The sequence below is a fragment of the Heptranchias perlo genome, chromosome 27 (genome assembly GCF_035084215.1).
Source record: "Heptranchias perlo isolate sHepPer1 chromosome 27, sHepPer1.hap1, whole genome shotgun sequence".
NCBI lineage: Eukaryota > Metazoa > Chordata > Chondrichthyes > Hexanchiformes > Hexanchidae > Heptranchias > Heptranchias perlo.
In genome coordinates this window covers 7,448,619-7,476,202 of record NC_090351.1, presented here as the reverse complement: position 1 = coordinate 7,476,202, position 27,584 = coordinate 7,448,619, and the positions used below count along the sequence as shown (strand labels likewise).

The window sequence follows — 27,584 nt, the reverse complement described above, 5'->3', positions numbered from 1 at the left end:
TCGAACACCGACACATGATAATACAGAGCACTCGAACACCAACACATGATAATACAGAGCACTCGAACACCGACACATGATAATAAAGAGCACTCGAACACCGACACATGATAATAAAGAGCACTCGAACACCGACACATGATAATAAAGAGCACTCGAACACCGACACATGATAATAAAGAGCACTCGAACACCAACACATGATAATACAGAGCACTCGAACACCGACACATGATAATAAAGAGCACTCGAACACCGACACATGATAATAAAGAGCACTCGAACACCGACACATGATAATAAAGAGCACTCGAACACCAACACATGGTAACACAGAGCACTCGAACACCCACACATGATTATACAGAGCACTCGAACACCCACACATGGTAATACAGAGCACTCGAACACCAACACATGGTAATACAGAGCACTCGAACTCGAACACATGGTAATACAGAGCACTCGAACACCCACACATGGTAATACAGAGCACTCGAACACCAACACATGATAATACAGAGCACTCGAACACCCACACATGGTAATACAGAGCACTCGAACACCAACACATGGTAATACAGAGCACTCGAACACCAACACATGGTAATACAGAGCACTCGAACACCGACACATGGTAATACAGAGCACTCGAACACCGACACATGATAATACAGAGCACTCGAACACCAACACATGATAATACAGAGCACTCGAACACCGACACATGATAATAAAGAGCACTCGAACACCGACACATGATAATAAAGAGCACTCGAACACCGACACATGATAATAAAGAGCACTCGAACACCAACACATGGTAACACAGAGCACTCGAACACCAACACATGGTAATACAGAGCACTCGAACACCGACACATGATAATAAAGAGCACTCGAACACCGACACATGTTAACACAGAGCACTCGAACACCGACACATGGTAATACAGAGCACTCGAACACCAACACATGATAATACAGAGCACTCGAACACCGACACATGATAATACAGAGCACTCGAACACCGACACATGGTAATACAGAGCACTCGAACACCGACACATGATAATACAGAGCACTCGAACACCGACACATGGTAATACAGAGCACTCGAACTCGAACACATGGTAATACAGAGCACTCGAACACCAACACATGGTAATACAGAGCACTCGAACACCAACACATGGTAATACAGAGCACTCGAACACCCACACATGATAATACAGAGCACTCGAACACAGACACATGATAATACAGAGCACTCGAACACCGACACATGATAATACAGAGCACTCGAACACCGACACATGGTAATACAGAGCACTCGAACACCCACACATGATAATACAGAGCACTCGAACACAGACACATGATAATACAGAGCACTCGAACACCCACACATGATAATACAGAGCACTCGAACACCCACACATGATAATACAGAGCACTCGAACACCAACACATGATAATACAGAGCACTCGAACACCGACACATGATAATACAGAGCACTCGAACACCGACACATGGTAATACAGAGCACTCGAACACCCACACATGATAATACAGAGCACTCGAACACCCACACATGATAATACAGAGCACTCGAACACCCACACATGATAATACAGAGCACTCGAACACCCACACATGGTAATACAGAGCACTCGAACACCCACACATGGTAATACAGAGCACTCGAACACCAACACATGATAATACAGAGCACTCGAACACCCACACATGGTAATACAGAGCACTCGAACACCAACACATGATAATACAGAGCACTCGAACACCCACACATGGTAATACAGAGCACTCGAACACCCACACATGGTAATACAGAGCACTCGAACACCAACACATGGTAATACAGAGCACTCGAACACCCACACATGGTAATACAGAGCACTCGAACACCGACACATGGTAATACAGAGCACTCGAACACCCACACATGGTAATACAGAGCACTCGAACACCAACACATGGTAATACAGAGCACTCGAACACCCACACATGGTAATACAGAGCACTCGAACACCAACACATGGTAATACAGAGCACTCGAACACCGACACATGGTAATACAGAGCACTCGAACTCGAACACATGATAATACAGAGCACTCGAACACCGACACATGGTAATACAGAGCACTCGAACACCAACACATGATAACACACAGCACTCGAACACCAACACATGATAATACAGAGCACTCGAACACCGACACATGATAATACAGAGCACTCGAACTCGAACACATGGTAATACAGAGCACTCGAACACCCACACATGGTAATACAGAGCACTCGAACACCGACACATGATAATACAGAGCACTCGAACACCCACACATGATAATACAGAGCACTCGAACACCAACACATGGTAATACAGAGCACTCGAACACCAACACATGGTAATACAGAGCACTCGAACACCGACACATGATAATACAGAGCACTCGAACACCAACACATGATAATACAGAGCACTCGAACACCGACACATGGTAATACAGAGCACTCGAACACCAACACATGATAATACAGAGCACTCGAACACCCACACATGATAATACAGAGCACTCGAACACCGACACATGGTAATACAGAGCACTCGAACACCAACACATGGTAATACAGAGCACTCGAACACCAACACATGGTAATACAGAGCACTCGAACACCGACACATGATAATACAGAGCACTCGAACACCGACACATGGTAATACAGAGCACTCGAACACCGACACATGATAATACAGAGCACTCGAACACCGACACATGGTAATACAGAGCACTCAACCACCAACACATGATAATACAGAGCACTCGAACACCGACACATGGTAATACAGAGCACTCGAACACCGACACATGATAATACAGAGCACTCGAACACCGACACATGGTAATACAGAGCACTCGAACACCAACACATGATAATACAGAGCACTCGAACACCGACACATGGTAATACAGAGCACTCGAACACCGACACATGATAATACAGAGCACTCGAACACCGACACATGGTAATACAGAGCACTCGAACACCGACACATAATAACATGGAACACAGAAACTCCAACACACATAGGAATATCGAACACTCAGGGCTCTAAATTGGGCCGTGCAGCGCCCGTTGTTTCGGCACCACATGGCCTCTCTGACATCCAAGATGGCGTCTTGGATGCGCACGCACATTTCCAGCGTGATGTGCGCCGGACGCCATCTTGGTATAGGAGTTAGCGCAGGCGCAAATACCGAATGCTGGAAGCATGTCAAGTAGGGAGAAAATGCGTGCAGTGTACAACACTGATTTAAAGTGATAGACACTATTTTGGAACTTAACGCTCAACTCAACGCACAGTCTTAATCCCAACCATCTCAACGTATCTTACTGTGCCTGAAGGACCCCCCACTAGTGCTATTTAAAGGAGCCATGCAGGTGTTGCAGGTTAGTTGCTCGATTATTGCTTCTGGCTGCTGGAGGAGTAGGAAGTGTTTTTTAAAGCTCCCTATTCTTATTGAGAGTTCCTGGACTACTTTTGAGAGTGGTTTGGCAGGTACTGCCTGAAGGGTTGGAAAGTTACAACCGTGGTTGAACATCATTCCTGCCAACCATGGGCGGTCTGCTAGGGCTCCCGCTGGGCATTGAGCACAACTGGGAGCATGCAGAGAGGCCACGCAGAGCAGGTCAAGCTGCAAGAGGACGGAGGACGAGAAGGCGCAGTGCACCGAGCAGGAGGCCCTACCCAATGATGGACTTCTGGGACTAATTCTCTTATCTCAACATGACCGAGGAGGATTGTATCCGATGCCTGAGGTTCACCAAGGAAGCCGTGACCGAGACCTGTCAACTGGTGCGGCCACAACTGCAGCCTCAGAGCAGGGCGAGGACAGCGTTGCCTGGGGCTGTGAAGGTCACCGTGGCGCTGAATTTCTACGGCTCAGGAGCATTTCAGGCCTCTGCTGGCGACATGTGCCACATCTCGCAGTATGCAGTGCACTGCTGTATAAGGGAGGTCACAGACGCACTGTACCACATGAGGAACAGGTTCATCACCTTCCCTCTCCACAGAGACAAGCAGAACGAATGAGTACAGGGGTTCGCCCGCATTGCTGGCTTCCCCACGGTGCAGGATGCCATTGACTGCACCCTTTTTGCTCTGCGTGCCCCGAACATCAACTCAGCCATCTTCGTTAACCAAAAGGGCTTCCACTCCCTCAATGTAAAGCTGGTTTGCAACCACACGCATCGCATCATGGAGGTCGATGCCCGCTACCCTGGGTGCAGTCACGATGCCTTCGTCATGCGGCAGTCCAACGTGCCAGCTATCTTTCACCCGACTCGGCAAGTCAAAGGCTGGCTGTTGGGCGACAAGGGCTATCCCCTCACCATGTGGCCCATGACACCGGTCAGGAACCCACGCACACGTGCACAGCAGGCCTATAATGAGAGCCATGCTGCCACATGCAACATCGTGGAGCACACCGTAGGCCTCCTCAAACAACGCTTCGGCTGCCTGGACCAGGGTTGCAGGGCTCCTCCATTTGGAGTAGCCCTGCACTACTCCCCTGAGCGGGTGGGCAGATTTGTGGTGGTCTGCTGCATGCTGCACAACCTCGCCATTATGAGGGACCAGCCTTTGCCACCAATGATTGGAGAAGACCCTGAGCCAGAGGTGGAGGAGGAGGAGGCTGAGGAGGAAGAGGCTGAGAAGGAAGAGGAGGAAGAGGCTGAGGAGGAGGAGGAGGAGGGGGTGGAGTCAGAAGAGGAAATAGAGGAAGACGCAAGGGTGCAACAAGAACCACACGCCTTGTCTGCGAGGGCTCTGCGTGCTCACCTGATCCGTGCCCGCTATCAATAATTTGAACTACATCCCCCAACTCACCAACAGTCCTACACTCCCCACCTTTCCGCTCCCACAAGACAATCAAATCACACTCCATCTGATTACACCTTGGTGTCCCTCTCAGCTCATTGCATAAATAAAAACCACTACCAAATGCAAAATCAAAGTCTCATTTATCAATGAATAAATGAAATTATGCAAACATTACAGAACTATTCACCCTTGTGCATTCCCTTCATGCCTTTTGTTCGTGTGCCTTTCCCCATCCGAGTGCTCCTATGAGGTGCTTCCCCAGTGGCTGGGGCATGGGTGGTGGGAGGCTGCTGGACTTCAATAGAGGAGCGTACAGACGGCCTTGGAGGACGATCTCGAGCAGCTCTGGGCCGGGAGGCCCCGGATCCAGACTGCACCATCTCAGCATGGGCTGCAGCAGCCTGGCCTGGCTGGCCAAGAGGCAACAACAGGGACACTAGTGGAGTGGCAGGGGTGGGAGCAGGCAGGCTGTCGTCCTGAGAGAGGACAGCAGGTCTGACTGCCGTGGCGCCGCTGTGGCACCTCAGCAATCCTGGTGATCAGCAATCGAACTCCAACACACATAGTAAAACAGAACATTCAAACTCCAACCCAGGTAGAATTACAGAACGCCCAGACTGCAACACATATAGAAATATAGAACACTCAAACTCCAACACATATAGTAATATAGAGCATTCACTCTGCAACATGCTTAGTAATACAGAACACTCAAACTCCATCACACATAGTAATATAGAACACTCAAACTCCAGCACACATAGTAATATAGAACACTCAAACTCCAGCACACATAGTTATATAGAACACTCAAACTCCAACATACATAGTAATATAGAACACTCAAACACCAGCACACATAGTAATATAGAACACTCAAACTCCAGCACACATAGTAATATAGAACACTCAAACACCAACACACATAGTAATATAGAACACTCAAACTCCAGCACACATAGTAATATAGAACACTCAAACTCCAGCACACATAGTAATATAGAACACTCAAACTCCAGCACACATAGTAATATAGAACACTCAAACTCCAGCACACATAGTAATATAGAACACTCAAACACCAGCACACATAGTAATATAGAACACTCAAACTCCAGCACACATAGTAATATAGAACACTCAAACTCCAGCACACATAGTAATATAGAACACTCAAACACCAACACACATAGTAATATAGAACACTCAAACTCCAACACATATAGTAATATAGAACACTCAAACTCCAACACATATAGTAATATAGAACACTCAAACTCCAGCACACATAGTAATATAGAACACTCAAACTCCAGCACACATAGTAATATAGAACACTCAAACTCCAGCACACATAGTAATATAGAACACTCAAACTCCAGCACACATAGTAATATAGAACACTCAAACTCCAGCACACATAGTAATATAGAACACTCAAACTCCAGCACACATAGTAATATAGAACACTCAAACTCCAGCACACATAGTAATATAGAACACTCAAACTCCAGCACACATAGTAATATAGAACACTCAAACTCCAGCACACATAGTAATATAGAACACTCAAACTCCAACACATATAGTAATATAGAACACTCAAACTCCAGCACACATAGTAATATAGAACACTCAAACTCCAGCACACATAGTAATATAGAACACTCAAACTCCAGCACACATAGTTATATAGAACACTCAACTCCAGCACACATAGTAATATAGAACACTCAAACTCCAGCACACATAGTAATATAGAACACTCAAACTCCAGCACACATAGTAATATAGAACACTCAAACTCCAGCACACATAGTAATATAGAACACTCAAACTCCAGCACACAGAGTAAGATGGAGTAATCACTCTCCAACATACTTAGTAATATGGAACACTCAAACTCCAAACCACATAGTAACAAAGAATACTTGAACTCCAACACACTTATTAATATAGAACACTCAAACACCAACACACATAGTAATATAGAACACTCAAACACCAACACACATAGTAATATAGAACACTCGAACTCCAACACACTTATTAATATAGAACACTCAAACTCCAGCACACATAGTAATATAGAACACTCAAACTCCAGCACACATAGTAATATAGAACACTCAAACTCTAACACACATAGTAATATAGAACACTCAAACTCCAGCACACATAGTAATATAGAACACTCAAACTCCAGCACACATAGTAATATAGAACACTCAAACTCCAACACACATAGTAATATAGAACATTCAAACTCCAGCACACATAGTAATATAGAACATTCAAACTCCAGCACACATAGTAATATAGAACACTCAAACACCAAAACACATAGTAATATAGAACACTCAAACTCCAAAACACATAGTAATATAGAACACTCAAACTCCAGCACACATAGTAATGTACCTCACTTGAACTCCAACATGCATAGTAATATAGAGCACTGAAACTATACACACATAGTAATATAAAGCAATCATTCTCCAACACACATAGTAATATAGAGCATCACTCTGTTGTAGTTCCAGTGTTCTGTTTTACCTTGTTTTGTTGGTGTTCTAGGGCTGATGTTTCCTTCACTCTCTCACCCCAAATCAGTTGGGACAGCAGATGAAAATGGCAGAAAAATAGGTTGGGGACATCAACCACCGCTTTTCTGCCCCAACCAGGATTTCACCTTCATGCCCCCGCTGGGACCTCTGCCAGCTGGCCTTGGCACCACATGTAAAGGCCGACAGGTGGTGAGCCTGTTTGCCCTTCCCATTTCTCTCCTGACCACCCACTTACCACCATTCCCCAGGACCGCACAGTGGCAGGTGGCGGTAGGCCCAGAGTAGTGGTATTTTATATCACCATTCCGGGGAATTTCCTCAGGGATTCTCCTGATCGGCTGCTGTAACTTCAGCGGAATTGCCATGGAAAACCCAGAAAAACAATGGAAACAGCGTTCACGATGTTTCCCAGGCACTTGTAGATGGATCTAGAGTCTGCTACAATGCACTCCATGGTCAACAGTCACTGAGCATTGAATGGGTGAGGCACTGATCCACAATCAGTGCCAATGAAACCGTACCCCAGTATGACCCACCACCATCAGGAAATAACCAGTGAAAACCGGAGAAGGAGGAAAAGAAAGAAAAACAGATCAACATTTTAAAAAATGAGCAACAGCTCAAGAATCTTGATAGGGTTAGATGAAGAGAAGTTGGAGGAGGCTTGTGTGCAGCACGAATACCGGCATAGACGAGTTGGGCCGAACGGCCTGTTTCTGTGCTGTAAATTGTTTTGTGATCCTATGAATCAATGATTTCTTGTACCCTCGTACCCACCCAAAGCTAACAGGACTTCTTTAAATCAATTAGTCAGTTTTACATTTGTTCCTAAACACTTTGTCTTGAAGTATACTCTGGACCTCCTCACTCACTTTATTGACAAATATTACTGTTAGCAGTGATTATAATGAGCAGTTCACTCATGACTTTGTCCTTGGTTTTGGGGTGTGGTTGACCAGGGGTGCCCATGAAAGGGGGGGGGGGGGAGAAAGACAACTCTTCCATGAGCTGTTGTGAAAGGAGGGGGTGGGGATGGGGGCGGACAATTTCTTTTTGTTTTATTTACACAATTTAATTGAGAAAGAAGCAAGTGAATTGAAAAGGGGGAGGGGCAAATTAGCTCAGAGAAGGGGCAACTCTTCTCAGGTTTAAAGGGGGGGTGGACACTCATGTGGGTGATGATCGCAAGGCTGTATTTATTGCCCATCTCCAGTTACCCTGAGAAGGTGGTGGTGGGCCTTCTAACTCTAAGGTATTGTAGCAGTTAGCAAAGGGAGTTTTGATTATTGTTAGAGCATAAATGCAGGAAGCATCAAAAAAGGCACACCTACCTCAAACAGCAGCGTTGAGTTTGGAGGGACTTTAGGTGGGCTGCCTGCAGCCCCATAGGCGTAGTTTGGCTTACAGATCAACTGACAGATCTCACCCTTCTTCATCGAAGCCACTCCCATGTCCCATGCTTTTAATACTTGGCCTATAAAAAGAATTGTACGTTTCTACAATGTAAACAGCATCTAAGTATGTAAGTATACAGTATGCAGGCTCCTTTCTCTAGAAAAGAGAAGGCTGAAGGGGTGGCCTAATGGAGGTCTTTAAAATTATGAAGGGGTTTGATAGGGTAGACGTAGAGAAGATGTTTCCACTTATGGGGGAGTCCAAAACTAGAGGCCATAAATATAAGATAGTCACTAATAAATCCAATGTGGAATTCAGGAGAAACTTCTTTACCCAGAGAATGGTTAGAATGTGGAACTTGCTACCACGTGAAGCAGTTGAGGTGAATAGCATAGATGCATTTAAGGGGAAGCTAGATAAGCACATGAGGGACAAAGGAATAGAAAGATATGCTGATAGGGTAGATGGAGTAGAGTGGGAGGAGGCTCCTGTGGAGCATCAAAACATCACATGGATCTGTTGGGCTGAATGGCCTGTTTCTGTGCTGTATATTCTATGTGATTGTATGTAATCTGCACCGCATAGGATGGATTCACTGAGTCCAACCCCCCTCCCAGCAGAGACCCATGCTCAATGGGAATGTGGGTCAGAGACAGGGCGATAAGACTGTAGGACTGATTCTCTGACCCCGGCCTTGAGCACAGCTCCCAGCTGGGAGCGAGGCATCAGTGGGCTCATCCTTCAGTCTCTTTCACAATGTAAAGGACTTCTACATTTCTCAATCTCAATGAAACGTTGGAACTATATTTTTAAATTAACATTTTCAGCAAAACTTCTTATAGCCGTGAACTGCTAGGGATGATCTTGCCCCATTCTCAATGATGCCAAAGCCTCTTAACGACTGTTGTTGATATTAGTGTACAAATGTTTAACAGCTGTGGCTCAGTGGCAGCACTCTTGCCTCTGATGTCAGAAGGTTGTGGGTTCAAGTCCCACTCTTGAGGCTTGAGCACATAATCTAGGCTGTTAATTCAGTGCAGTACTGAGGGAGTGCTGCACTGTTGGAGGTGCGTCTTTTAGATGAGACGTTAAGCTGAAGCCCCCATCTGTCCTCTCAGGTGATGTAAAGGTTTCCACGGCACTATTTGAGGAAGAGCAGGGGAGTTCTCCCTGGTGTCCTGGCCAATATTTATCCCTCAACCAACATCACAAACAGATTATTTGGTCATTATCACATTGCTGTTTGTAGGACCATGCTCTGCACTAACTGACTGCTGTGTTTCCTTCATTATGACAGTGACGACACTTGAAAGATACTTAATTGGCTGTAAAGCACTTTGGGACATCCTGAGGTTGTGAAAGATACTGCAAGTCTTACTTTTCTTTTGTATTACATTCCTCTGCCTGCTATTTTAGCAGCAGTCAATGCATTACCCATTGGGCCAGCAATATTACAACCAGTCATTTTTAAACTCATGTTTCTTACTTCAAGTATGACACTTCATCTGAAACTGTTATTGGATCTTTTTCTACTGCTCAAAGCATGATATACTGAGTCACACGGTTAGACATTTTAAAAAATTCGTTCATGGGATGTGGGTGTCGCTGGCGAGGCCGGCATTTATTGCCCATCCCGAATTGCCCTTGAGAAGGTGGTGATGAGCCGCCTTCTTGAACCGCTGCAGTCTGTGTGGTGAAGGTTCTCCCACAGTGCTGTTAGGTGGGGAGTTCCAAGATTTTGACCCAGCGACGATGAAGGAACAGCGATATATTTCCAAGTCGGGATGGTGTGTGACTTGGAGGGGAATGTGCAGGTGGTGGTGTTCCCATGTGCCTGCTGCTCTTGTCCTTCTAGGTGGTAGAGGTCGCGGGTTTGGGAGGTGCTGTTGAAGAAGCCTTGGTGAGTTGCTGCAGTGCATCCTGTGGATGGTACACACTGCAGCCACAGTACGCCGGTGGTGAAGGGGGTGAATGTTTAGGGTGGTGGATGGGGTGCCAATCAAGCGGGCTGCTTTGTCCTGGATGGTGTCGAGCTTCTTGAGTGTTGTTGGAGCTGCACTCATCCAGGCAAGTGGAGAGTATTCCATCACACTCCTGACTTGTGCCTTGTAGATGGTGGAAAGGCTTTGGGGGGTCAGGAGGTGAGTCACTTGCTGCAGAATACCCAGCCTCTGACCTGCTCTTGTAGCCACAGTATTTATATGGCTGGTCCAGTTAAGTTTCTGGTCAATGGTGACCCCCCAGGATGTTGATAGTGGGGGATTTGGCGATGGTAATGCCGTTGAATGTCAAGGGGAGGTGGTTAGACTCTCTCTTGTTGGAGATGGTCATTGCCTGGCACTTGTCTGGCGCGAATGTTACTTGCCACTTATCAGCCCAAACCTGGATGTTGTCCAGGTCTTGCTGCATGCGGGCTCGGACTGCTTCATTATCTGAGGGGTTGCGAATGGAACTGAACACTGTGCAATCATCAGCGAACATCCCCATTCTGACCTTATGATGGAGGGAAGGTCATTGATGAAGCAGCTGAAGATGGTTGGGCCTCGGACACTGCCTTGAGGAACTCCTGCAGCAATGTCATGGGGCTGAGATGATTGGCCTCCAACAACCACTACCATCTTCCTTTGTGCTAGGTATGACTCCAGCCACTGGAGAGTTGTCCCCCTGATTCCTATTGACTTCAATTTTACTGGGGCTCCTTGGTGCCACACTCGGTCAAATGCTGCCTTGATGTCAAGGGCAGTCACTCTCACCTCACCTCTGGAATTCAGCTCTTTTGTCCATGTTTGGACCAAGGCTGTAATGAGGTCTGGAGCAGAGTGGTCCTGGCGGAACCCAAACTGAGCATCGGTGAGCAGGTTATTGGTGAGTAAGTGCCGCTTGATAGCACTGTCGACGACACCTTCCATCACTTTGCTGATGATTGAGAGTAGACTGATGGGGCGGTAATTGGCCGGATTGGATTTGTCCGGCTTTTTGTGGACAGGACATACCTGGGCAATTTTCCACATTGTCGGGTAGATGCCAGTGTTGTAGCCGTACTGGAACAGCTTGGCTAGAGGTGCAGCTAGTTCTGGAGCACAAGTCTTCAGCACTATGGCCGGGATGTTGTCAGGGCCCATAGCCTTTGCTGTATCCAGTGCACTCAGCCGTTTCTTGATATCACGTGGAGTGAATCGAATTGGCTGAAGACTGGCTTCTGTGATGGTGGGGATATCGGGAGGAGGCCGAGATGGATCATCCACTCGGCACTTCTGGCTGAAGATGGTTGCAAACGCTTCAGCCTTGTCTATTGCACTCACGTGCTGAACTCCACCATCATTGAGGATGGGGATGTTTACAGAGCCTCCTCCTCCCGTTAGTTGTTTAATTGTCCACCACCATTCACGACAGGATGTGGCAGGACTGCAGAGCTTTGATCTGATCCGTTGGTTGTGGAATCGCTTCGCTCTGTCTATAGCATGTTGCTTCCGCTGTTTAGCATGCATGTAGTCCTGAGTTGTAGCTTCACCAGGTTGGCACCTCATTTTTTTTTAGGTACGCCTGGTGCTGCTCCTGACATGCTCTTCTACACTCCTCATTGAACCAGGGTTGTTCCCCTGGCTTGTTGGTAATGGTAGAGTGAGGAATATGCCGGGCCATGAGGTTACAGATTGTGCTGGAATACAATTCTGCTGCTGCTGATGGCCCACAGTGCCTCATGGATGCCCAGATTTGAGCTGCTAGATCTGTTCTGAATCTATCCCATTTAGCACGGTGGTAGTGCCACACAACACGTTGGATGGTGTCCTCAGTGCGAAGACTGGACTTCGTCTCCATGAGCACTGTGCAGTGGTCACTCCTACCAATACTGTCACGGACAGATGCATCTGCGACAGGTAAATTGGTGAGGACGAGGTCAAGTAAGTTTTTCCCCCGCGTTGTTTCGCTCACCACGTGCCGCAGGCCCAGTCTAGCAGCTATGTCCTTCAGGACTCGGCCAGCTCGGTCAGTCGTGGTGCTACCGAGCCACTCTTGGTGATGGACATTGAAGTCCCCCACCCAGAGTACATTATGTGCCCTTGCTACCCTCAGTGCTTCCTCCAAGTGGTGTTCAACATGGAGGAGGACTGATTCATCAGCTGAGGGAGGGTGGTAGGTGGTAATCAGCAGGAGGTTTCCTTGCCCATGTTTGACCTGATGCCATGGGATTTCATGGGGTCCGGAGTCAATGTTGAGGACTCCCAGGGCCACTCCCTCCTGACTGTATATCACTGTACCGCCACCTCTGGTGGGTCTGACCTGCCGGTGGGACAGGACATACCCAGGGATGCACATGACGTCATTGGCTAAATTAATCCTGATTGGCCGCTTTACCTGCATCTTTCAGTGTTCTTTGCGCAGAGCTGGTGAAATATCAACCTCCAATTTGTTGAGAGACGCCAACTGTCTATTAACATTTTGCATGAAGCAAGAGACCACCACCGCACACAAGGAGCAAGCAGTGAATATTGATTCCACTTCAATTACTAATTGATACCATCCTCGTGTAGACTATTCCGCAGTGGGTTACAGTTAGCAAGTCCCAGAGCTGGGACCAGTTTCAGAAAATGTTCTTCTCTCTTTGGTATGTGCACCTCCCAGGTTTCTGACTCTAATGTTAACCCTGAATTGCTGAAATAACCATTTCAAGACCTATTTTAATTGAAAGAACACTACTTGTCCTACTGCTGTTATCTCTCCTTTCCCCATTGGGTGGAATTTGATCAGTGCCTGCCAGTAGGAGCCTGGCCTGCCAGCACCGCGTACCCGGGTTTCTGGCACAATGTTGCCCATGATCTTCATAGAATCATAGAGCACAGAAAGAGACCATTCGGCCCCATCGTGTCACTGCCGACTCTTTGAAAGAGCTGTCCAATTAGTCCCACTTCCCTGCCCTTTCCCCATAATCCTGCAATCTTTTCCTCTTCAAGTATATAACCATTTCCCTTTTGAAAGTTATTATTGAATCTGTTTCCACCACCCTTTCAGGCAGTGCATTCCAGATCAGAACAACTCGGTGCGTAAAAAAAATTCTCATCTCACCTCTGGTTCTTTCGCCAATTACCTTAATCTGTGTCCTCTGGTTACCGACCCTCCTGCCAGTAGAAACAGTTTCTCCTTATTTACTCTATCAAAACCACTCATTATTTTGAACACCTCTATTAAATCTCCCCTTAATCTTCTCTGCTCTAAGGAGAACAATTCCAGCTTCTCTAGTCTCTCCACATAACTGAAGTCCCTCATCTCTGTTACCATTCTAGTAAAATGTTCCAAACATAATGGTTGGGTAACAGTGGGTAGAGCATGCCCAATTTTCCTGATGTGTGCTACTGAGAGGAGGGGCTGAGTCCCAGTAAAGTGGACTCCCAGAGTCACCCCATTCTCTCTCCTTACCCATTCGCTCTCATTTCTTTACTTTTTTCTTCCGACTACATTTTTTTCTTCCTAAAAACAAATTGTCTTTTAAACTCTTAACTTTCTCCCTTCTTCCTCCCAGGGTTCGATATTATGAATTCGCTCAGAGCTTCGCGAGCCGGGAGCAGTATCAGGAATTCGGACGTGAAGGTCCACACGACCAACTCCCCACCATCCCCCGCCCCCCCGCCCAACCTCAACACCCAGGGTTTTCCATCTGTTCATTTTAAATGGGCAGAAAATCACGGGCTGCGGGCCCTCAATTTCCCAACATGAGCACCCTGTGAGCACCACTCCCAGCTGGGAGCGTTATATCATGGGAATCGCTGGGGGTAAATTATCACTTTGGGCGAAACGATAGTGCAAAACGGGAGATATTGATTCAGCCGCCTGTTATAAATCTTTCCCTATTATGAGTTCCGTTGACTTCAAAAGAAATGAAAATGGGGAGAGATATTTAACGGGCTGCTGATCCAATATCTCCCGTTTTTCTCTATTCCCCGATGTCAAAATTACCTCCACTGTCTTATATGAGCTTTCCCTACATTAGGGCTCACTCAGTATCAGTGATACAAGTATCAAATGGTGCAGTATAACTCTCCCCGTCCTGTATTAAGTAGGAATGTGCATGGTGATAATAAAGGTACATATATTCACACACTTTACAAATCCATTGGAATTGTTGATTTCATTTTTAGGTTCACTTACACAGGACATCTTTTGGTTACTTATGATTCTATTCAGTATATTGAATTTGGATTTAATTATGTTTATTAAACAATTAACATTAGTTTCCTGTTCAGCAACGGTGAACGGGTAACATTCACAGTCTGAAAGTAGCTGTATTTTAGATGTTATTATCGCAGCGTTAGCTCAAAGTCTAAACGTTCACATGTTTCAATCTGTTTTAACAAACCATTTTCTTTCTAACACAGTGTCATACGTTTATGGAGGCGACTCTGCGATCCTGTGCTCCCGGTGGGGAGCTTCGCTCAATGGGAGTGCAGGCCAGAGAATGAGACCTACAATGTTGCAACCCCTATATCCAGCCTTCATCATGGGACCGCGAGATTGCTGAATCACCCATTAAATGACTTCCTGCTTTATCACTAGCTTTCTTCTTTAATACACTTTTATTTCAAATAGTTAAATCACAAACCAACGAGTTTTTATTGGAATTTGTCCCTCGCTTTCCACCCGCGCCTTTTATTGGAGGGCGTGAGCTAACGGGTCTCTCCACTTCAGTCGGTGTCGGCCCTCCCAAGATCCAGTACGGTCATGATAGAGGGCATCATTATGTGATGTTTGTGCTTGCATGGTGCAGCTGCATATTGGGTGCCAACTCCCCACATTATGGGGTTTTGAGGCCTGAGGCCTACTCAGCAGCTGGTGTGCATGGCATCCCATAATAAGACCCGGAGGTGCTTGTGACACTGACACCTAGGCTTGTTAAGGTCCTGAGGAAAGAGGGCTGGGCCCCATCATGCAGCCTGAGTACCTAAAGCAGCACTCCAGGCCTTCAGTGCTCATATAAAATGGGCCCCTTTGCTCTTAAAGCAGGTGTTGCATTAGTGACTACCTATTTCACTGTTTCTTTGTCTTTTATTTGTTTTGCTAGTATCAGATTTACTTAAGAGTTTTTAAAGCTGCTCTTCTCTTGCTTTCCGTGCCTGTTTCACTAAGAGAAGTTTAACTGTACACTGTCTCTATAGGAGCTATGGATATTCTTCAGGGTATCCACTTTATTCACTGCGTTGGGGAGGTGTATCAAATAAAGCAGATCAGGCAAGATGATCATTAATGGCCAGCCGTTACATTGTCAAACGATCGTACCCAGACATGTCTGCCTAACTAGCCTTGGAGTTGGTGCAGAGGAGATTTACTAGAATGATACCCGGGATGAGGGACTTCAGTTACGTGGAGAGACTGGAGAAACTGGGGTTGTTCTCCTTCGAACAGAGAAGGTTCAGGGGAGATTTAATAGAGGTATTCAAAATTATGAGGGGTTTTGATGGAGTAAATAAGGAGAAACTATTTCAATTAATGGGAGGGTTGGTAACCAAAGGACACAGATATAAGATAATTGGCAAAAGAACCAGAGGGGAGATGAGGAGGATTTTTTTATGCAGTGAGTTGTTCTGATCTGGAATGCACGGCCTGAAAGGGTGGTGGAAACAGATTCAATAATAACTTTCAAAAGGGAATTGAACATATAGTTGAAAAGGGAAAATTTGCAGGGCTGTAGGGAAAGAGCATGGGAGTGGGACTAATTGGATAGCTCTTTCAAAGAGCTGGCACAGGCACGATGGGCCGAATGGCCTGCTTCTGTGCTCTATGATTCTATGATTCAATGTCCAAAGAAACCTGCACGCAGAGATGATAACTGGCAAAGGAGGCCATTCCAGAACTGTGCACACACCTGTAGTCAGACCGGGAACCACAGCCAGGACAGGAACAGCTCTGCCGGTGACGGTCAAAGTACTTTTACGAGAGGCCTGTATTATTATTTCCATTTGCCTGGACTCTCCAAAGTGCAGGGCTTCATCGATGGCCTACCTGTGGCAATACTGGGCCTTACCCCCTAAGCCATGAACAGGAACAGGTCTCACTCCATGAATGTGCAATTAGTCTGTGATTATACGTACTGAATCATATATTTCAATTCCCACTACCCTGATTCCTTTATTTTACACCAGTCCACAGTGCCATCATTATTTGAAGGGCCAGGATGACTGGGTGGATGGGTGTCGGAGGGCCAGGCTGCCCAGTGCAGTCATACTGCTTACCTCATTGAGCCACCCAATGACAGGATCTGAAGGGCAACATAACGAGGCACGCCCTGCTATCAGGATCTCGATGGAGCAGGCCAATGACATCCTGAGGCAAAGGTTCAGATGGCCAGACTGACTGGGAGGGTGCTGCGGCACAGCTTAGCGAGGGAGTCCGAAATTACTGTTGCCTTCTGCATCTTACACAATTTTGGCCTACTAAGCAGCAAGGCAGGCGGAGACAGGCAATAAATGCTGTTCTCGCCAGCGACGCCCACATCCCGTGAACGAATTTTAAAAAAGCAGCAAGCAATGGAAGAAGCCAATCTGACCAGAAGTGGGAAGATTGTCTGCATAAGGAACTTCGTCACACAGAGGGTGATGGAAACATGGAATTCTCTCCCCCAAAAGGCTGTGGATGCTGGGGGACAATTGCAATTTTCAAGACTGATAGATTTTTGTGAGGTAAGGGTATCAAGAGATATGGGACAAAGACAGGTAAATGGAGTTGAGGTACAGATCAGCCATGATCTAATAGAATAGTGGAACAGGCTCAAAGGGCCGAATGGCCTACTCCTGTTCCTATGCCCCTACACTGAATCCACCTACCAAAGATGAGGAGGTGACTTGGTTCTTTGTTCAGATCCTGGGTCTTGTCACATCTACCTAGACATCGGGGTAAATAAGGAAACACTCTGACTTGGAGATGATGCAAAGTCCATTTATGGGAGTGGTTGGTAACACTGAACCCAAATAAACATCTAGTATAAAAACCCCAAAACATAACAGGCTAGTTAGATCTGGGAGAGAAAGAACAGCACAAGATTAACAGAGAATTAAAAAAATAATTCTCAGCTCTAATGGTAATAACAAAGTACTTTCCTTCCTTCAAGGCCACTCTTAAGGATTGATGCCTACCAGCTCGTGGGTGAGTCACCAGGATCAGGTCCAAACCCTAAGATTGATTCCTGCTTAGATCTCTCCCACTCAGTGGGATGCCACTGACAATTGAGTCACTACAATCCGCACATGCTGCTCTTCAGTGTTAATGATGTTTTGTCTCCAGTCAGGCAGAGTGAGGTCATGGGGATTTGGAAGCAGTGTTCTCTCATTATCAACTCAACTCAAACTGCCTGTTGATCACTTAGTTCTGGAATCACTGAGGATGGATTAGCCCTGCTTTCAAACTGAAGAAAGAAAGAGGAAAGAAGGATGTCCCAAATGCTTTACAGCCAATGGAGTATTTTTGAAGTGTAGTCACTGTTGTAATGTAGGAAACACGGCAGCCAATTTGCACACAGCAAGATCCCACAAACAGTAATGTGATAATGACCAGATAACCTGTTTTAGTGAAGTTGATTCAGGACAAATATTGGCCAGGACACCAGGGAGAACTCCCCTGCTCTTCTTCCAAATTGTGTCATGGGATCTTTGAGGGCAGAAGGCAGACAGTTCCTCAGTTTAATGTCTCGTCTGTAAGGAATCTTACAACACCAGGTTATAGTCCAACAATTTTATTTGAAAATCACAAGCTTTCGGAGATTACCTCCTTCGTCAGGTGACGTGAGACTCACTCACCTTACGAAGGAGGTAAGCTCCGAAAGCTTGTGATTTTCAAATAAAACTGTTGGACTATAACCTGTTGTAATATTCCTTACATTTGTCCACCCCAGTCCATCACCGGCATCTCCACATAATGTCTCATCTGAAAGACATCACCTATAAAAGTGCAGCACTCCCTCAGTATCAGCCTAGATTTTGGGTTCAAGTCTCTGGACCGGGGCTTGAATCCACAACCTTCTGACTCAGAGGTGAAAGTGCTACCAACTGAGTCACTGCTGACACCATTGTTCACTCACCACACCCTCAATGAAAGAGACGGGCCTGCTCCTCAGAGACTGGGACAGTGAGCAGAGGCAATCTCAGTTCCATGCATTGGGAGCCAGGGTTCAGTCTGATTAGATGCAATCAGATTGGAAGATTTTTTTGTTTAGGTTCAGTAACTGTTGGTCTCAGTCCAGCAGGCCGACCAACGTATCAGACCCTCCACTGGCAGATGGCAACTAACCAGAGGACACAGATTTAAGATAATTGACAAAAGAACTAGAGGACAGATGAGGAGAAATTCTTTAACGCAGCGAGTTGTTATGATCTGGAATGCGCTGCCTGAAAGGGTGGTGGAAGCAGATTCAATAGTAACTTTCAAAAGGGAATTGGATAAATTCTTGAAAAGGAAAAATTTGCAGGGGTATGGGGAAAGTCCAGGGGAGTGGGACTAATTGGAAAACTCTTTTAAAGAGCCAGCACAGGCACGATAGGCTGAATGGCCTCCTTCTGTGCTGTATGATTCTATTATTTATTCCCTTTCTGCTTCTCATTGTGCAAAGAACAATGGTCCAGATTCAATAATAACTTTCAAAAGGGAGTTGAATAAATACTTGAAGGGAAATAATTTGCAGGGCTATGGGGAAAGAGCAGAGGAGTGGGACTAATTGGATAGTACAGTGGGCCAAATGGTCTCCTTCTGCACTATGATACTATGATCATTCTGCAAGTGAGGGAGCAATGAACAAGCCTTTTATAGCTGAGAGCTGTGGAGTCTGCCATTGTTAAGGCCAAGATTTACTGTCCTCGGTCAGATCAGTTCCGTCTGTAAGAGAGAGCTGTTGATTAAATGTTTTATATGAGAGGAGATCTTATTGAAAGATACAAGATTTTCAGGGGATTCGATAGGGTAGATGTTACCCCTCATGGGGGAATCTAAAACTAGGGGGCATAGTCTCAGAATAAGGGGTCGCCCGTTTAAGACGGAAATGAGGAGGAATTTCTTCTCCCAGAGGGTCATGAATCTTTGGAATTCTTTACCCCAAAAAGCTTGGAGGCTGAGCCATAAAACACATTCAGGGCTGAGTTAGACAAATTTTTGATCAGCCAGGGAGTCAAGGGATATGGGGAAAGGGCGGGAAAGTGGAGTTGAGGTAAAAATCAGATCAGCCATGATCTCATTGAATGGCGGAGCAGGCTCGAGGGGCCAAATGGCCTACTCCTGCTCCTATCTCTTATGGTTTTACATATGGGGGTTAATAATGCAGTCCTGGCACAGCACTGTCTGGGCATGCACACAAATGAGCCAACCTCACCCGCTACAGTGAAGTCAGCTGATTTAAATAACGTGCTGGTGCTCCCGGTACATATCTCATCGCACGGTGGGAGCACTGGGTAGAGGCGGAGTGCCAGGAGCCAACATATTAGGCGTCAGCAGCCAGTGAAAGGAGAGTTATCACTGTTGGGGTGGGGGGGGGGGGTGAGGGCGCAGAGGGCAGCATTAGGGGGAGAGGAAAAAGGGGTGAGGAAGCAGGATGGGATAGGGCCTCCCGTTCACCGACAGGGTGTGCTTCTCAGGTACTTTAGGTGCATAGTATGTGGGGGGGGTCCATCCGATGGTCTGGATGGAGAGCGGGGCCGGGTCTGGATGGAGAGCGGGGCCGGGCCTGGATGGAGAGCGGGGCCGGGCCTGGATGGAGAGCGGGGCCGGGCCTGGATGGAGAGCGGGGCCGGGCCTGGATGGAGAGCGGGGCCGGGCCTGGATGGAGAGCGGGGCCGGGCCTGGATGGAGAGCGGGGCCGGGCCTGGATGGAGAGCGGGGCCGGGCCTGGATGGAGAGCGGGGCCGGGCCTGGATGGAGAGCGGGGCCGGGCCTGGATGGAGAGCGGGGCCGGGCCTGGATGGAGAGCGGGGCCGGGCCTGGATGGAGAGCGGGGCCGGGCCTGGATGGAGAGCGGGGCCGGGCCTGGATGGAGAGCGGGGCCGGGCCTGGATGGAGAGCGGGGCCGGGCCTGGATGGAGAGCGGGGCCGGGCCTGGATGGAGAGCGGGGCCGGGCCTGGATGGAGAGCGGGGCCGGGTCTGGATGGAGAGCGGGGCCGGGTCTGGATGGAGAGCGGGGCCGGGCCTGGATGGAGAGCGGGGCCGGGCCTGGATGGAGAGCGGGGCCGGGCCTGGATGGAGAGCGGGGCCGGGCCTGGATGGAGAGCGGGGCCGGGCCTGGATGGAGAGCGGGGCCGGGCCTGGATGGAGAGCGGGGCCGGGCCTGGATGGAGAGCGGGGCCGGGCCTGGATGGAGAGCGGGGCCGGGCCTGGATGGAGAGCGGGGCCGGGCCTGGATGGAGAGCGGGGCCGGGCCTGGATGGAGAGCGGGGCCGGGTCTGGATGGAGAGCGGGGCCGGGTCTGGATGGAGAGCGGGGCCGGGTCTGGATGGAGAGCGGGGCCGGGTCTGGATGGAGAGCGGGGCCGGGTCTGGATGGAGAGCGGGGCCGGGTCTGGATGGAGAGCGGGGCCGGGTCTGGATGGAGAGCGGGGCCGGGTCTGGATGGAGAGCGGGGCCGGGTCTGGATGGAGAGCGGGGCCGGGTCTGGATGGAGAGCAGGGCCGGGCCCGGATGGACAGCGGGGCCGGGCCCGCACGGACAGCGGGGCCGGGCCTGGTGAGTCTTGTTGTGCAAGTCAACATTCTCAGCTATCACTCTCACGAAGTCAAAGTATCACTCGCAATTGCTGGACAAAAACCTAGTAGCTGCACTAATATGTGTTGTGTCTAATAAATGCATGCCAGAATTCTAAACTTTGGTGAAAGAGAAAGACTGCAAACTTTCTCATTGAATGATGCTAGATGTTTGCTAAGTAAATATACACGTGTAGTCCATTTCTCTGTGTTGTATGGAAGGCGTTTCCAATTAATATTAGTGCATGTGGTTAAAACAGTGTCACACTAGCCACACCTGCGGCTAGTCAACGATTTCTATTGGACAATATTTTTGCTGTGATCAGTTTGTAGTCTTTTAAAAGCGTTCTCCCTAAAATTTTGCAATAGTGCAATGGTGAGCCCTGGTGTCCACCTTGAAAAATACTTGTACAGTTTCCTCTTTACATGCTCATTTTTCCCTTGGTCATTCATGTTTTCCTTATCCATCTCTCAGTGACCTTTACAGGTTAAGAGTCAGTTTCACACAAATGGAGGCCAACTTTACCCATATTCCTCCAGGGGAATGAAACTGCTCTAAAGTCATAAATGCCAACTGGTGGCATCCTCAGCTCTATCAACGTAACAAAACCAATCCACTTTTAACACCCTTCGGAACTGTAAGAAGCGGAAGAGCAATGGAGAGGAGTAAGGACCATAATGCAAAGCAGCTCAGAAAAGGCTCTATTTCTAATTAGAGACTTTTTGACCATTCCTCCACTAAGGATTTGGAAGAAAATTAGAATTTTGTTTTAAATATTGAGTTTTTAAATAATTCACACAGGCTTAGAAAAAAAAATCACCGCAGCAGAAGGAGGTTAATTTGCCAATTGGAGTTGTTTTCCCCAAAGACTGTAAATAACAAGTAATTTGTTAGCCTATCTTGGCTAATAAACACTTCACACCCATTGTGTTGGAAAGTCTCTGATCCCTTTCTGGCCTGTGAGCAGGAGATAAAACACAGAGACAGGGACCACAGGCAGTCAATCAGCTCCAGCTAAGGCTAGGAAGGCACTTGGATTTTTTTATATTAGAGGCTGCAGGGAGAAGTTTCTATCAGGTGGAGAAGGAGAAAGCAAGAGTGCAGTTAGGCGTTATTTGGGCTTAAATTGGACACGGGCGGTGACAAAAAACAGGCAGAATCATTTTTTCCAACCGTTATAAGACGCGCCTGATATTCTATTCTATTCAAACCAATGGAACTGGATATCGGATAGGGCGTATAATGGGCAGCCGATAATATCAGGCGGGGCATATAATGGGAGACCAATATCAGGCGGGGCATATAATGGGAGACCAATATCAGGCGGGGCATATAATGGGAGACCAATATCGGGCGGGGCATATATTGGGACACCAATATCGGGCGGGGCATATATTGGGACACCAATATCGGGCGGGGCATATATTGGGAGACCAATATCGGGCGGGGCATATAATGGGAGACCAATATCGGGCGGGGCATATAATGGGAGACCAATATCGGGCGGGGCATATAATGGGAGACCAATATCGGGCGGGGCATATAATGGGAGACCAATATCGGGCGGGGCATATCATGGGACACCAATATCGGGCGGGGCATATATTGGGACACCAATATCGGGCGGGGCATATATTGGGACACCAATATCGGGCGGGGCATATCATGGGACACCAATATCGGGCGGGGCATATCATGGGACACCAATGCGATACCGCTTGTTTTCTGTCCCCTCATGCTCAATTTCACCGCCATTTTATTTAAGTCAAGTAAGATGACCCACAGATGTGGGGAAGCATAGCATGTTCATTATTTTGTATTATTACACAAAGACAAACGTACTGTTTAAACTGAGTGAATTAATTCATAACTGTTGCTCTGTATGTTCATGTATTGTGAAATAAAGCAGCTTATTGATTCATATCTGGCCTAATCTCACCATGTGCTCTCACAGTCCACCTTTGGAGAGATTAAATGAGCATATGCCAAAGACATGAACGTCCAGTTCAGATTACAAGGGGATACCATTGTTACACCCTGGGGTTACGCTATTGTATAGTTTGATGTTGGACAGTACGGGCACACTCCGAAATCTAAGTCACTCATACAATTTGCCAGAATGACTGGCACCGCTGTAACCAATAGAATGTATACAGCAAGACCCTAAACTTGTAGCAACCACATTCCTGATTTCTGGGGCAATCTCTGCATTTTTTGTTGGCTCCTATCTTAACTCTGTTTGTCCCCTGGTCTTCTGATTTACTGGGCTGTACGCCAGACTTCTACTAGTTCCAGGGTTGCCATGTTTCCAAGATGTCCACTCAGCTCCTGAATCATCCTGCTTTCCTCTACTGGCCTCATGGATCAATTTGTGTTTCTTGGTTCTTCCCTTGAATCAATCTCCACTTCCACATCAACCTCTGCTGGCCCCTGGTCAATTCTCCTCAATCGACAAGTGCTGGTTTACTCCCTAATCCTACGGCAACTCCGGGATCAACCCTCACCCTCAGGCTCCTCAACTGGGCAGTGCTCCTCTACTGGCTGCAAGACTCATCACTGCCACTGCTGACTCCACTTTGTATGTTTATCTCCCCAAATCAGGCTCATTCCACCACTGCCTCCTGCCCAGAGGCTCTCCCCTTGCCGCCCTACACAGAGCTAAACAGAAGTGAGAAAGGCAAGAAAAAGGGAAGGGAAAGAAAAGCAGGAGGCAGAGGAAAAAGCTGGAAAGAAGAGGACCTTGGTCAGACCGCATCTAGAGTGCTGCGTTCAGTTTTGGGCACAGGGGGTGCAAGGCAGATTCACCAGAATGATACATGGCTTAAAGGGTTAAATTATGAGGCCAGGTTGCGTAAACTTGGCTTGTATTCCATTGAGTTTAGAAGATTGAGGGGTGAATCTGATCGAGGTGCTTAAAATGTTAGAAAGATTTGAAAGGGTAAATATGAAGAAACTATTTCGTCTGGTGGGGGAATCAAGAACAAGGGCACATCATCTTAAAATTAGAGCTAGGCCATTCAGGAGCAAAGTCAGGAAGCACTTTTTCCACACTAAGGGTAGTGGAAATCTGGAACCCGCTCCCCAAAAGGCTGTGGTTGCTGGGGGACAACTGGAGCTTTCAAGACCGAGATAGATTTTTGTTAGGTAAGGGTAACAAGGGATATGGAGCAAAGGCGGGAAAATGGAGTTCAGATACGTTGGCCATGATCTAATTGAATGGTGGACCAGGCTCGAGGGGCTGAATGGCCTCCTCCTATTCCTAATGTTCCTATGTTCCTAAGAAAGAGAAATTGAAAAGAGAAAGAAGCAGGAGAGTTAAAAAGAAGAGGTGAGATAATTAAGAGAGAGAGAGAGAAGTAGCAAAGCAGAAATAAATATACCAGAAAGAAGAGAGGGAACGAATCAATATAGTGAGTGAACCAATAAAGGAGAGACACAGAAGAGAGCAAGGAGGGAGAAACAGAAAGGAAGATGGTGAGAGGAGACAGAAGAGAAGGAGGCAGAAGGGATGGAAGAGTATCAAGACACTATTTGTTTTTTAAAAAAAAGTAAACATTTTGGGAACTCCAGAAGCAAATTGTTTCCTATTCATTGTTGAGTTTGGCATTAAGTGAATGAGCATGAGTAAACATGGGCTTAAAAATATCAACATAATGGGTCACACTGCTCCAAAGCTGCAACATTTTGATGCAGCAAATTAAAGGGCCCAATCCCTGTGAACTGACCAAATTAAAGGGCCCACCTCTGTGACTGGCCCAAATTAAAGGGCCCATTTCTGTGAATGGCCCAAATTAAAGGACCCACCCTGTGAATCGATCATATTAAAGAACCCACCCTATAAATGCCCCAAATTAAAGGACCCACCCTGTGAATCGATCATATTAAAGAACCCACCCTATAAATGCCCCAAATTAAAGGGCCCACCCCTGTGAATGGCCAAAATTGAAGTGCTTATCTGCTGTAAATGGCTCAAATTAAAGGGCCCACCCCTGTGAATGGCCAAAATTGAAGTGCTTATCTGCTGTAAATGGCTCAAATTAAAGGGCCCTCCCCGTGAATGGCCCAAATTAAAGGTCCAACCACTGTGACTGCCTCAAATTAAAGGGCCCACCTGTATGAATGGCCGAAATTAAAGGGCCCTCCCTGTGAATGGTCCACATTAAAGGGCCTGTACATGTGAATGGTTCAAATTAAAGGGCCCTCCCTGTGAATGGCCGAAATTAAAATGCTCATCCGCCATGAACAGCCCATATTAAGAGGCCCACCCCCTGTGACTCAACCATATAAAAGGACCCAACCCAAAGAATGGCTCAAATTAAAGGGCTCTCCCCTGTGATTGGTCCAAATTAAATTTCCCATTCCCTGTGAATAGCCCAAATTAAAGGGTCTGCTCCTGCCAATGGCCCAATTGAGGTGTACCCACACATTTTGTGTACCAAACCATGCCAATGGGACATAATTTAGGTTTACTCACTCATGCCCATGCCCATGCAGAGGTTGGGGTAACACATGGGTCCGGCATGTAACATGTTGGGTCCAATATATTTAATGAGTCTGATGCACAGACAGTAGGCCTCACAATTTCTCCATAGATAGGCTCCAAACCCCATTATTATCTGTTCTTTTTCCCTTCAGTCTGATAAGTCACCTCATTGGGCTTTAGTTAGTCGTTCGCCTCCTTTGGATTTATTTTATGATATCTGCCTCACTCACTCCTCCAAGTACCTTCTCGTGTATATATTCATGCGACCTATGGCCTCCTTGATTATGAGATTGTGGGTCTAAAGAAGGCAACACTTGTGGCCAGTTTCAGAGACAAAAGAACTGGACGGACTCTGCTCTACACTGTAATTGGTCTTCTCTATAGGATACAGTGACAGAGGCTGCTGCACATTGGATGGTGTATCCTTTAAGAGATTAGGTTACAATGACAGTGTTACTGGATTAAATTTGGCAGACACAAACTTCCGTCCGTTGTATTTTGACGACACAAGACAAATATTAACCACTGCAGCATTAAAGCATCCTTCTAACCCGCCATGTAACTTCTACAGTACCAGTCAGTGATTGGCTACAGGTCAACAGAAGGTCCTTACCTTTTCCTAGATCAAAAACAAATTGTTCATTTCTGTCTCTACTTGAATCAAATTTTCTTCCATTCAACAGGGACCCAGTGTAATGGACAAATACTTTATCTCCGATCATAGGGGTATCACCTTCAGAGCCTGCCTTCCTGACAATCTGCAAGAACAGCAAAAAAATTCAGATCATGGCACATACAAGAAAGTACTAACAAACAACAGTAACATTAAACTTGTTAGCCCCACAACAAGTGTTCTGCCTCCTCTCAAACATTGACATTCATTTCTCGGTCATTTCTCGCTCCCACCTCTTGTTGCTTCTCTGATTCCTCTCTGTCTCACTTGCCATGTTCATGGGCTCCATCAGCTTCAGGTCTAAATTGTGCTCTGGCAGGAAATACTGGATTGATGCAAAGACAGCTGGATAAGCTCTACTTCCCACAGCCTAAATCAAACTATGTCCTGCCCTCTGGAATTCGCTTGTTAAACCACTGCCAGCTAGCTCCCTTCCTGCCATTCAAAGCCCGATGAAAGATCCTTTTTGAGCAGGTCCGCTGTGTTCAACAGAGTCCCAAGGTCTCAAAATTTGGACTGGTGTCCGTCTCTTCAAACACTAGAGAACAATATCACAACTGTGTATTTCAAACACCAGAGAACAATGTACACTGTGTACTTCAAACACTGGAGGACAATGTCACACTGTGTACATCAAACACTAGAAAACAATATCACACTGTACTTCAAACACTGGAAGACAATATCACACTGTGTACTTCAAACACCAAAGAACAATGTCACACTGTGTACTTCAAACACTGGAGGACAATGTCACACTGTGTACTTCAAACACTAGAGAACAATATCACACTGTGTACTTCAAACACCCGAGAACAATATCAAACTGTGTACTTCAAACACCAGAGA

At 46.9% G+C, this 27,584-nt stretch overlaps 1 protein-coding gene and 1 long non-coding RNA gene across 2 annotated transcripts in view; one reads left to right on the top strand and one right to left on the bottom strand.

Annotated features, from left to right (window-relative positions):
• Nucleotides 1-15,416, top strand: part of LOC137344372 (uncharacterized) — a 34,761-nt gene extending 19,345 nt beyond the window's left edge. Inside the window, exon 2 of the long non-coding RNA XR_010968340.1 lies at nt 15,246-15,416. This is a non-coding gene — a long non-coding RNA (uncharacterized lncRNA). The remainder of the gene's footprint in view (nt 1-15,245) is intronic.
• The window catches only part of LOC137344369 (peptidyl-prolyl cis-trans isomerase FKBP5-like), a 149,294-nt gene that overhangs the window by 46,080 nt on the left and 75,630 nt on the right, over nt 1-27,584 (bottom strand). The window contains exons 2-3 of the mRNA XM_068007265.1: nt 26,676-26,820; nt 8,811-8,953 (exon numbers count right to left, since the gene is read on the bottom strand). Of these exons, the coding sequence (XP_067863366.1) occupies nt 8,811-8,953; nt 26,676-26,820 (288 nt within the window). The remainder of the gene's footprint in view (nt 1-8,810; nt 8,954-26,675; nt 26,821-27,584) is intronic.